The sequence below is a fragment of the Cyprinus carpio genome, unplaced genomic scaffold (assembly GCF_018340385.1).
Source record: "Cyprinus carpio isolate SPL01 unplaced genomic scaffold, ASM1834038v1 S000006585, whole genome shotgun sequence".
In the NCBI taxonomy this organism is placed as follows: domain Eukaryota; kingdom Metazoa; phylum Chordata; class Actinopteri; order Cypriniformes; family Cyprinidae; genus Cyprinus; species Cyprinus carpio.
Genome location: NW_024879238.1, coordinates 2,276,939 through 2,288,811, shown reverse-complemented (window position 1 = coordinate 2,288,811; position 11,873 = coordinate 2,276,939). Strand labels below are relative to the sequence as shown.

At 38.3% G+C, this 11,873-nt stretch overlaps 1 protein-coding gene and 1 long non-coding RNA gene across 2 annotated transcripts; both read left to right on the top strand.

Moving 5' to 3' along the window:
• Positions 1-6,470: 6,470 nt before the first annotated feature.
• Positions 6,471-7,054, top strand: LOC122144070. The gene is made up of 3 exons (XR_006159510.1): positions 6,471-6,547; positions 6,742-6,842; positions 6,935-7,054. It is a non-coding gene; the product is annotated as an uncharacterized LOC122144070 (long non-coding RNA).
• Positions 7,055-7,238: 184 nt separating this feature from the next.
• LOC122144065 lies at positions 7,239-8,991 on the top strand. The gene is made up of 5 exons (XM_042754708.1): positions 7,239-7,348; positions 7,610-7,795; positions 7,911-8,144; positions 8,253-8,380; positions 8,840-8,991. The coding sequence occupies exons 1-5, from the start codon at positions 7,239-7,241 to the stop codon at positions 8,917-8,919; spliced, it is 738 nt and encodes a 245-aa protein (XP_042610642.1). The 3' UTR covers positions 8,920-8,991.
• Positions 8,992-11,873: the final 2,882 nt, after the last annotated feature.

Sequence of the window (11,873 nt, the reverse complement as noted above, 5' to 3'; positions counted from 1 at the left end):
TGATGGACGTAAGTTAGACTGACTCATCATCACCACAGTAGTGATGTGCAGCATGTGCCTGTATTCATATTTCATACAGATTAGGCCTACATAATTTGAAATTATGTGTTTTCCAATTGAATTGGTTCATTTGAAAGTAGACACTTTGCTCTCTCTCTCTATATATATATGATTTCACGCTCAAGTTCACCGAGACGGCAGAAAGCACATCCTGTTTGCTTTCAATATTTTACAAAAGTGCAATGATTTGTTGTTCTTGAGAGTATACACAAACGTATAATCGTTACAGATTTGAAAGATGTATTACTCTTACCTGTATGACCAAAAATTGGGAGTATTTTAAGAGCAAGTGATCTCTCAGGCGCCTCCATCTGTCCTGCAGTGAGCGCTGATGTTCAGCTTCCATGCTCAGCACAGACACAATAGCGCACAATTCTCTTGGTTAACATCAGATTGAGCAGCCATGTAAAGTTGCTAATACTTACATATTTCAGATAAGCCATATTTGAGGTCGATGAATGATAGACGGGCATTTTGATGTCCTGCCCGATGCACTGGATTACCACATTTTGCCTGTGGATTTTTTTTTTTCTGTGACTAATAAAATTTTGGTCGACTAATGGTTAGTCAACTATTAGGGGGCAGCCCTAGTAAAAATAAACATATCAGTCATCATTTACTCCCAACATCTGAGCTGCTGAAGATGCAGTGGATAACATTTGTTTCTGAAGGGAATGTGCCCCCGGTCAGCAAAGCTCATTAACATTTAAAGGAAAATGCTATAAAACAGCTTGCTCTGAAAAGAGCTGTTTTTGACAGGGTAAAAAAGTGTTTTTACACCACCATTGAGAAATTTTAACCAAACTGGGAAAATGGGCATCTGATGACCCCTTTAAGTGCTTTTGTATGGTAGACAACAGCAGTTCTTCAAAGGAAATATGTTTCACAATAGTGTACGTCATTAACAGACGTTTTCTGTGCCACTGCACAAATATTATAGCACAAAAACAAAGAAATCTGTCATTTAAGTTGCTTGTAAAAAAATTAAAACAAAAATACAGACCACTGAACACAGTCTGCATCATTCCAATCAAGCTGACTTTAAAAAAAGATGATAAAACAATACCTTAATCATTATCCTTACAATTTAATCATTACCTTACTAGCATATTAAAAATATCTAATTATTAAATAATGTGTTATATTAGTTATGTACCTGTATGTATTTGGCATATGCGAAAGTTCGTCCCAGGCAACCTCCACGTTGGCAGCAATAAACATTGGCATTCTGGAATTTGGGGACACCGACACTACAGTAGAGACTGGGAAATAGTGGAGGTAGAAGTTAAAATGTAAATTATACAGTTATAAACACACACACAAAAAAAAGTGTACATAACAACGTGGCTAATGACTTCAGTAATTACTAGGGAGTTATCATGATCTTCACTTTAGAATACTGATCCAAAAGAATCAGTAATTCCTTTAGAAGGATGTAGCAACACCTGAATAATTACTATCCAATACTTTACAAAACTCTCTAAAGCTTATAATGACTTTAGTCATTACTTGAGTCACCAGCAACAAAGATCAGCACAGAATCTACCTTAACACCTAAACACCTTAACAGCCCACACAACACCTGCATGTTTTACTTTTCTATTTTTTGCTTTAACAAAACTCTCTGGGGTAAACTAAAACATCTACAGCCAGTTAAGAGTTCTGCAAAACTCTATTGCAAACATCATGAATGAGTACATGTAAACAAAGGGTAAGTGATATGCATGTCTGTCACTCAAAAAATGAAAGTGAAATTGTTAAGCTTTAGTGCTGACGTATTAGAAGATAGTTACGGGCCTCCACCTTGTTGAGGGTGGTACCAGCTGTGCAATTGGCTGTATTCTTAGGAGGAGTACACAGCCTGATGGGCATATAAACACTGAAAACACTGAGAGACAGTTCGCTTTAAAGAAAATTGGGCAAAATAACTGAAACAGAAAAAAATACTGCACTGAAAAAGTTTTTCCACGTGGAGCAGAGACGAGACATTTGAAGGAAGAAGGCAACATAAACTGGGGAAGACCAGAATACAAACTCCCTTTCAAGCTTGTTCTGAAATCGATAAGGAAAACAATAACAACAAAAATTGGGCAAAATTAGTAAAAAAACCCGGCAGAGATAAAACCAGAATCAAACAGGACTACAGAAATAATAACCAAAGACCTTCAGCTTGCCCTGTGCAAGAGGTAAGCAAGAACTTTAATTTTCCCACAGTAGCTTTGTAAAACAAATTGTTTAAAAAAAGTTTAACAAAAGGGAAAACAATTCAAAACTAATTCAGCTTGCTAAACATTACGTTAGCAAAGGACAGTAAGCCTTCAAACCCTCTGGTTGACCAGTTGAGCCCTTTTATTCAAAGTATAATATAATGGCAGAAGCAAACCCACAGCAAAACCCTGAGACTCTCTCTAGATGTAGCTGGGGTACTAACCTTTGCTTCAACACACATCGTGGAACTGCATGGCAAAATGCTTTTGACAGACATCATGAAGGAAGGGTTACAAAAAGGATCATTCAAGGTGGCTTGCAATTGTGCATACAGGACCTAGAGGACCCAAGGAAAATACACCTAAGAGTTAACTTTTTCCATACTGGAAAAGTAGTGGTGCAGGGAGAACGTCCAGTGCTCACAACCTTTGAAAATGAGACTTTTAATTTATTACAAAAAATAGTTTTACATGAGGGAGCAGCTTTGCCAATTTGAAATGAATAACCTAAAAAAAGAGAGAGAAAGAGATCATCATTACTTCTTCCTGGCAAAGACTTCCACCCAAAGACCATCCACAGAATCAAAGCTGACACCTCCAGAAGATGTGATTTTCTGCCCAGTGTGCTAACCCACCACTCTAACATCACAGTAAAAGACCATTATGACCATGTGCACCTAAACAAAGACAAGGCCAAGACACTTGCAATCAAAAGAAATTGAATGGGGTAGACAGACTACACCCAACAGAAATCTCCACCTCAACCAGGACAAGGGTGAGAACCTCCAACTCGTACACAACTTTACTTGTGAGAGGCCTGTTTACCAGGACGACACCATAGACCCACACAAATTCCACCTGAAACCTCGGACTACATTCAGGCAAACAACAGAGGCACCAGCCTGCAACTGACCAAAGGTCCTCAGCATCAACAAGACATCATTCCAGAAAGAATCGATGGCCTCCAGCAGCCAAACTGACTCATCCAGCTGAAACTGAGATGGGTGAGATCACACAATTACTGGATGACACTAAATAAAGTCAATCTGGCTGTAAAAGATACAAATGTCATATTTAAAAAAAAAGAGTTGAAAATGACCTTTATGTATTATCACTAATTATAATGTCTTTTATTTCTTGTACAAACAATATGTGTGCATTTTCTGAGGTGACTGATGGTCTGACCCATGCCAGGAATGCAGTAACAGTGTTTGCTCTGTAACATGGCATCCAGAGAGTATGCATATGTGTTGTACTTAATGTAATGACAATTTTATAATCAATCATTTAATCAAAGGTAATCAAGAATCACATTTTAGACAGCTTTTTATTTAAGTTTTGCTCGCACTGATTCTCATGTGTTCTTGTCTTACGCTTGTAAAAACAGCATAAGATGTGTGTTTCTTGAGGAGGAAAGCCATGCCTGTGTTTGGATGAGTTTGGATTACACACACACACACACACACACACACACACACATTTTTCATATACATATATACACACACACACACACACACACACACACACACACACAGTTGGGAAGTAACTAGTTACATGTAATAGAATTACGTAATTTTATTACAAAATAAAAGTAACTAGAATCTGTTACAGTTACTGAGAAATAAAGTGTAATTAAATTAGTGACTTTTGAAACTTTAAAGGATTACAAAGAGGGTTACATCTGATTTTTTTTTTTTTCACACACACTCCCACATACACATTTAATTGATTTATTTCATAAATTGCAGTGAGTACTCTAAAATATGAAACACCGATGTTTCAGGAGTTTATAACATGCTTATTTGATAACTTTTATTTTCTATATGGGTTTACTTAAATGCCTTATTTTTCCAGATTAACTTTTTTTTTCCAAGGGCATTGTTAGATTCCAGTGTTTTCTGTCATAGCTATGCAAAAGTTTCAAATACAGTATCATAGCTATTAAACTATTTATTGTTATGGTTTTAAATCTATATTTAATCTCGGAATGATTTTATAGTAAGTCTGATTTTTTGGTGGCTGTGCTTCAAAGGGGACATCGGATGCCCATTTTCCACAATTTGGTATCCTCCTGACTACCAGCTATGGAGTTTTGTCCTCTGTAGAGACGTTACATGTCACAGTTCTACATCTGGATGTCCTGTATAGAGCAGGTTCAGAGCTTTTCAAAGATACATAACTGGATGTTTCACCATGACCTCTCCTTGGTCTTCAAAATGTGTGACATTCATTTAGTGATCAAATGTAACACCCTAATGGAAATATAATATTTTGTAATTATCATTTAAATCTGACTAATTGTCAAATTGTTTGTCATAAATCAACAATTCAGGAACATGTTATGGGGTTTCAAATCAAAATATGACTTTCTGTTATGAAACATCGATTTCAAACATGTCCACTGTAGAGGACACCAGGACTTAAAGCGTGTTTATTACACATTTTGAGAGACACAACAAAATAACTGTCAGAAAATTATATCTGAATATTCCTATTAAATATTAAGAAAATCTTGCAAATTATTACTCTCATTATTGCACTCATTTGTTCATTCTATGTTGCCCCAAAAACACATTAATATGCAAATTATACACAGTTTATAGATACATTGTATATAATGGAAAAACCTTTTTATGGCCATTTTGCACACATTTTGCATAAAAAAAAATGTTTTTTAAAAAATATCTTTCATAACATAGTTGAGAATCATCTTTATATAAAGTTTGATATACATTTTTTTTAATTGATATTTGATTAAAACAAAAATCCCACTGTTTTTGCATTTTCATGTCTTTTTATTTAAAAAAAAAACTTTTTAAAGGCCCGATGTCCTCTACAGATGACATGGCATAGCATTTGAATAAAATAGAATTTTTCTAAAATGTTATTTTTCAAAAATTTTCTTAGGCTTTAAACAATGTAATAACATGACAAAATACTAAATTTACAAAAAAGTTTTTTTCCTGCTAGTCAGGAGGGTATGATTCTTTAGGGTCTTCTTGAAATGGTCTCAGAGGTCGTGTATAAAAACACACTTCTTATCTTGTCAAAAACAGCTCTGTTCACTGCGACTCCTTTCAGTGCATATCTCTTTACATGATAATGAGCTCTGCTCACCCCGCCCCTCTCTTCCGTGGAAGAGCAAATAATCATAAAAAAAATTATAATAATTAAGTGTGAGACTTACACTTCTGGAGGAGCAGCTGGATCACGAACAATGAGTACTGATCAATCCTTGAGTTCTAACTTTTTAACAAAATCTGCCTTTAATTGTCCCTCATTGATGGACTTCGTATATAATATGCTAATATGGGACAGTATGTCAGTGGTCATGGGAGGGGCCTGAGCAATATGACATCATATTGGTTTATAGCTGTTTAGTTTTTTGGGGGACTAAAAAAAAGAGTGAATAGACTTTTATCATTGTAGAGTGGTGGTGTCTACGCACTACAAAGACATGTATATGCAAATGAAGATCTTTTGCATGCAATATCTCTTTTAAAAAGTAAATATTATAATTGTAATTCAAGTGATGAAGGATTTCAAGGAACGTCTGACAGTAATCAGTGTTCAGTACTACTGTAAGGTTAACCCTGCCTGGTTTACATGCACACATGCCAACCCTCCCGGTTTTTCCGGGAGACTCCCGAATTTCAAAGCCCCTCCCGAAAATCTCCCGGGCTGACCTTTCTCCCGAATTTCTCCCGATTTCCACCAGGACAACAATATTGCTACACCATCCGTCACTGGGCGCCGTTTCAGATCGAACAATAATAAAGGTTACACCTCGGAGTCAAGCGCGGCAAATTCAGAACGGAATAATCTGTGGTAGAAGAAGGGGAAAGGAAGAAAGAAGAGACATGGCGAATAAAAAGAGAAAATATGCCTGCAAATTCCTAACTGAATGGAAAAAGAGAATTCACGTTCATCCAGGACAGCTCGAAGGGGAAGGGATATGCTGCCTGCAAATTCTGTAGATCAGACTTCTCCATTGAACACGGTGGCCGAACGGATTTAATTACACACATAGGGTCAGAAAAGCACAAGGCTGCGGCAATGCAGCACCGGTCACAGCCCAGTATTTTGGGCCATCTTTCCAAAGGTAGACCCGATGGTGTTATTTATGCCGAGACAAAGATGGCTATGCTGTTAGCTACAAGCAACATCCCGTTCACATTTGCGGATGTTTTTAACACAATCCGTGAAGAATATGTTCCCGGATTCAGATATTGCTCACCAGTACGCAAACAGAAGAACAAAGGCTACTCAAATAGTGAAAGGTGAGTGTATATAAAATAATACTGTTTTCTAAGAGTTGGGGTTGAGACTTGTCCCTTCATAATACGGATTTGTCCCGTATTTTAAGATTGAATTGTTAAAGAGTATTAATTCTTTCTTTTTTTTTCTTAAGTAAGCAGCAAGTACAGCACAGTTAGTAGAAAAACTGTGTTTTCATTACTGTGTACTTTTATAGGTGCCATTGCCCCGGAATTGGACAGGGAAGTGATCAAACTGTGCCTTGACCAACCCTTTGGTCTGATGTGTGATGAAAGCACAAGCAGAAACACGGATAAAGTATGTATTTTGTATTTACACTTCTCTTGTAAGTAATTTGTGGCTGCTGTCAGTGAAAATTTCTCTCTAAATATATATATTATTTTTTAAAGGAGTTTGTAATATTGGCCAGGGTTTGCGATCCGAAAACTCAGGAGGTGGTGACGAGGTTTCTGCACATGCCAGTGTGCAACATTGGCACAGCAGAGAACCTCTTTCAGTCACTGAACACAAAATTAAAGTCATGCTTGGAGACAGACAACTAATAAGTAATGTTGTACTTTGTTTGTTCCTAGTGACAGAAAAATTGACTGGAAAAACGTTGTGGCATTTAATAGTGATAATGCCAGTGTCATGAAGGGGAAGCACAATTCTGTTGTCAGCAGAATTAAAGACATGCAGCCATCCCTAATTGACATGGGATGCATCTGTCATCTGGTCCAGCTGGCCACAGGATGTGGCATTAGGGCTCTACACCAGCCTATTGAAGAAATCCTCAGCAGCATATATGCTCACTTTGACATAAGGTACGCATATTGATATTCTGCCCGGTCGTTACACTTGCACATAAGTTAAAAAGAGAGGCTCTGTGCCACAATTTGATATTTATTGGATGTCATTTTGGTTCCCTGGCTTTTCATTATTTTAACTATTTCTTTCCTGTTTTTTTTTTTTTTTTTTTTTTTTTTTTTCTTTCTCAACTTTAGTGAAAGTTGTTGTGTATTCTTAGAGTTTTTTGTGTTGTTAGAATCAGAGACTCTGAAGATACTCCGATATTGTGCAACCAGGTGGCTCAGCTTGCTGACTTGCATAAAACGGGTGCTCAGCCAGTGGGATGCACTGCAGGCATATTTTGCTAGTCATGAGGATGTGGAGAAGCCTGGCAAAGTGAAGATGCTGGCAGAGCATTTAACCAGCAAGAAGACAAAGTTCTTCTTCCTCTTCCTCTCCCAGGTTCTGAAACCACTGGCAGAGTTCAATGTTATGTTTCAGGTCAGCCAGCCTATTCAAAAGATAAACTTAAATAATTATAATAAATATGCTGATATCATCGTTTTTCATAACAGATCATCCATCATGTGTTTGTAGGCTGAAGGAGTTCATGATCCATAGGCTGCACCAGGAGATGACCAGCTTGGTGAGAAGTTTCATGGGAAGATTTCTCCCTGCCAGCCTTATTGCTGACGTCCCACTGAAGGACATCAAGTTCAAGGAGGCCAGCCTACAGTTTCCAGACAAAGAACTCTTTCTTGGAGCAGCTGCACAAACCTTCTTGGAGGACAACATGGATGAACTTTCCTCTTCTGTGCCAATGATGATAAAGTAAAACATTATGATTATGTGTTATCCAAATCAGCTTACATCCTAAGAGTTAACAAACTGACATCCCATCATACAATGCCTGTACTTTTTTATGTGATCATGTGTCAGAGCAGTGAGAGACTTCTTTGTAGCTGTGACCACAAAGATGATGACTGCATTCCCCCTCGACAACATCATCCTCCAAAACCTGACCGTGTTGAACCAAGAGTCACGACATCAATTTTCCCCAAATTCAGGTGCATCCCCTTTTTTAAATGATGTGGTAGTTGTTTAATAATCAATCAGACGTTACAGATGATAATAGAGAGAGAGAACAGAGAAAGAAATTTTATCCCCAGCTCACTTGTGCTTAATTTTGCGCATTTTTTCAATTGCAGTTATTGAGCTAGGTAGAAGTCTACCGCAGCTGCGGTTGGACCTGGATAGTTTTTAGGAAGAAGTAGTGGAGTACCAGGTGCTTGGCAGGGAAGATCTTCCTCAGGAAGCAAGGATCGACAGGTTTTGGGCTATGCTAGGGAGAGATGGAAGATTCCAGACTCTGGTGCATTTAATGAAGGCACTTTTGTGTGTGCCACACAGCAATGCATCATCAGAGAGGGTGTTCAGCATGGTTAGAAAGATAGTGACAGAGAATAGAACAAGGATTGACAATTCAACGCTTAACTCACTACTTTCCTGCAAATTGAATTTCACAGGTGCTGCTCATAGCTACACTCCTTCAAAGGCTGTGCTACTGGCTGCGAAGCATTGCACCTTCAAATACAACCATCAGTAGAGGAGTGTTGTTGTTATTGTACATAATATGTATGTATAAATTATGTACAAATAAATGAATTATATTCTTCCTTACATTTGTTTGTGTGTGTGATTATATATGAGCCCCCCCCCCAAATATCTCCCTAATTCTGAGGTCTCAAGGTTGGCAAGTATGTTTACATGTTTGAAAATGATTAACAGTTGAAAACATTAGAAATTAAGAAAAGAAATCAACAAAGTAAAATCTGTTACATTACTTTAATAAAGTAATTGAAAAGTAGGGTAACTTGTAATCTGTAACCTATTACATTTTCAAAGTAACCTTCTCGACACTGGTGATGACTGTTGCAACCCTTTAATAAACTTACATATTATTTGTACTTAATTTCAAATATATTACAGTTTAAAATTTCATTAATTGCAATTAGTTGAACTAGTATTATTTCTGATCCACTTAAATGGGACTTTAGTATATTTTATATGTACTTTGAAATATGGTAAATATGAAGAGTTTGGTTCCAAAACGCGATAAACGCCATTTTTTTTTTGTTTCCTCCAAAATCAGTATTGTATTTGGTCGGTATTGAAAAGTCAATTTTTAATTTTATGCAAAATGCGATATATTCACAGAGTTATTAGGTCATGTTCTCACCTCTTTTTTTCAAACCGCGCCAAATGCCAGTCTCCCTTTTTTGCAGAATGTGATATATCCTCTCAACCAATCACAGCACACCATTCCACGCACTCTAGACAGTAATGACCAATCACAGCACACCATTCCACGCACTCTAGACAGTAATGACCAATCACAGCACACCATTCCACGCACTCTAGACAGTAACGACCAATCACAGCGCACCATTCCACGCACTCTAGACAGTAATGGCGGCACTTTAAATACACACTGCATCCTAGTTTTCCTCATCTACTTTGTGATCAACAAGCAAGGGCTGCACGATGAATCGCATGTGATTGCCATCCGCATCTCGTCAGTAAAGCCGGTTCTGTGATTAGTAGTACCAGTAAATCTCCATCACATGCTTTTAGATGGAGCGACATTTAATACACAGAGCCGTAGATCACTGACAAGCTGCACTATATCGCGTGCATTAGATGAATCCCATTCAGGGCCGGATTAACCATACGGGCAACTGGGCAATTGCCCAGGGGCCCAAGACCTCTAAAGGGCCCAGGGCAGCAAGGGCACGAGCAAAATACTGTATCTGGTAATCTCCCGCTTTATATTAAACAAACTGTCAACACGGGCTTTTGCGCTGCACAGAGAGATGCTGCGCTGCCTATGACTTTGAACGTGAGTTGAGAGCGGTTGAGAGTCAGTCTCATGCGGACTGACCAATGAAGAGAGGGCCTCAAGTTAAGACCCTCTCCTCATTGGTCAGTCCGCATGAGAGCGGGTTACGTCAGGCGTTGCTACAACAGAAAAAAATCTGACATGGAGAAGCTAAGAGGGAGCGCGAAGCAGAAATTAAAAAAGGAAAAGGACATCAGAAACGCAGAAAATTTAAATTATATACCTAAAATAGGTAATTTCTTCACTCCTGTTAATGTTGCCGACAGTTCTGTTAAGTCAGCTTCCGTCAACGACGAGGACAATTCAGCTAGCCAGGACTTTTCTACACCGCCAGCTTACGTTTACAGCCCGTAGAGCGAAGAGCCAGCAGCAACTTCAAGCAACAACCCAGAGGCAGCGAGTCTGATCGTAGAGGGAAGCGGTGATGGCGGGTCTCCAGTGGTCCTCCGCCGGCGCCGCCGCCACCTGAGCCGCTTGTCGAGTCTGGGAGCAGGCCCTGCATCTCAACGCCTCTACTCCCTGGGGATCCTGCACTGTGGGGGGGCCGTTACGGAGCGGCTCCGGGAAGAAGCGATTTACCGAGGGCCTGCAGCTTTCCAGAACCGGGCCGCCAAGTATCCTGCATCGGTAAGGGAGTCCGGACTTGGAAGTAACAGGACACTCTCCCTCACCAACGATTTGCTTCACTGCCGGCTCCCAAACAATCAAATTGTGTGTTTTGCCAGATTATGTAGCATTTATTTCTGTCTTGTTTTCTTCAGAGAAATTGACAGATTTCTAAATGTTTATGTAGCACTAAAATGTTTAACTGGTTATTTGTGCTGTGATATGTTGTTGTTCTATTTTAAAAACAAGTTTAAAAATGATTGGCTTAGGATAAAAATGTTTTATGAGCAGATAATAGTGATACTGCATTTTATTTATTTATTTTTTCCTTGAGGTGCCAGCTTCATTAAAATGCTGTAAATTGTTGTGGAGGGATAACTGGCAGATTTCAAATTGTTTGTGTTGGACTAATAACTTGATTGCCTTGTTGAATTCTGAGGAAACAGGGTCACCCTGTCAGGGTGATTTTTGCTTAAAATGAGCTGAGGACCAAAATATTTCTTGATGTGTTGTCTGTGGACTTCTGTTATAGCTCTATCAATTCAATACATTTCTATTGGGAATAAATGTTGTTAAATAAACAATGGTTTGAAAGTGGTTGCTTATTTATTCATTTTTGTGAAAATGGAGGATATTTCCCTCCCTCTCAATGTAGTGGGTCAATTTTACCAGATTATACAGATGCTGATGTGTTTTGTTTTCATAGCATCATATGTGAGTGAATGTCTTTGATAGGGGACATAGTAGTGCATTTGTAGTTCTTTGAGCATTTAAATATTTGTAAATCAAAATACACCTTATGACAGTTAGAATTTTAAGTATTGAGTATATTTACTGTATATTACAGTAATATATTCTGTATATGACCATATATGGTGATCCTGGGGTCGTGATGATGGGGCCCTTGAATAGTGTTGCCCAGGGTACAACAAAGTGTTAATCTGGCCCTGATCCTATTCGATTATAAACGCGGTATTGCGTATAGCACTAGTCAACTAAATGAATGTAACATGGCAAAGATGAATGCACTTTGGGAAGTTGAATGTAAGTGTAAC

What these genes read in the sequence shown, in the direction of transcription:
- LOC122144065 (XM_042754708.1), top strand. Translation starts at nt 7,239, where the DNA reads ATGGGATGCATCTGTCATCTGGTCCAGCTGGCCACAGGATGTGGCATT. An exon ending in GTTCTGAAACCACTGGCAGA is followed by an intron (nt 7,796 to 7,910) that starts GTTCAATGTTAT and finishes ATGTGTTTGTAG; the next exon opens with GCTGAAGGAGTTCATGATCC. An exon ending in TCAATTTTCCCCAAATTCAG is followed by an intron (nt 8,381 to 8,839) that starts GTGCATCCCCTT and finishes TGAATTTCACAG; the next exon opens with GTGCTGCTCATAGCTACACT.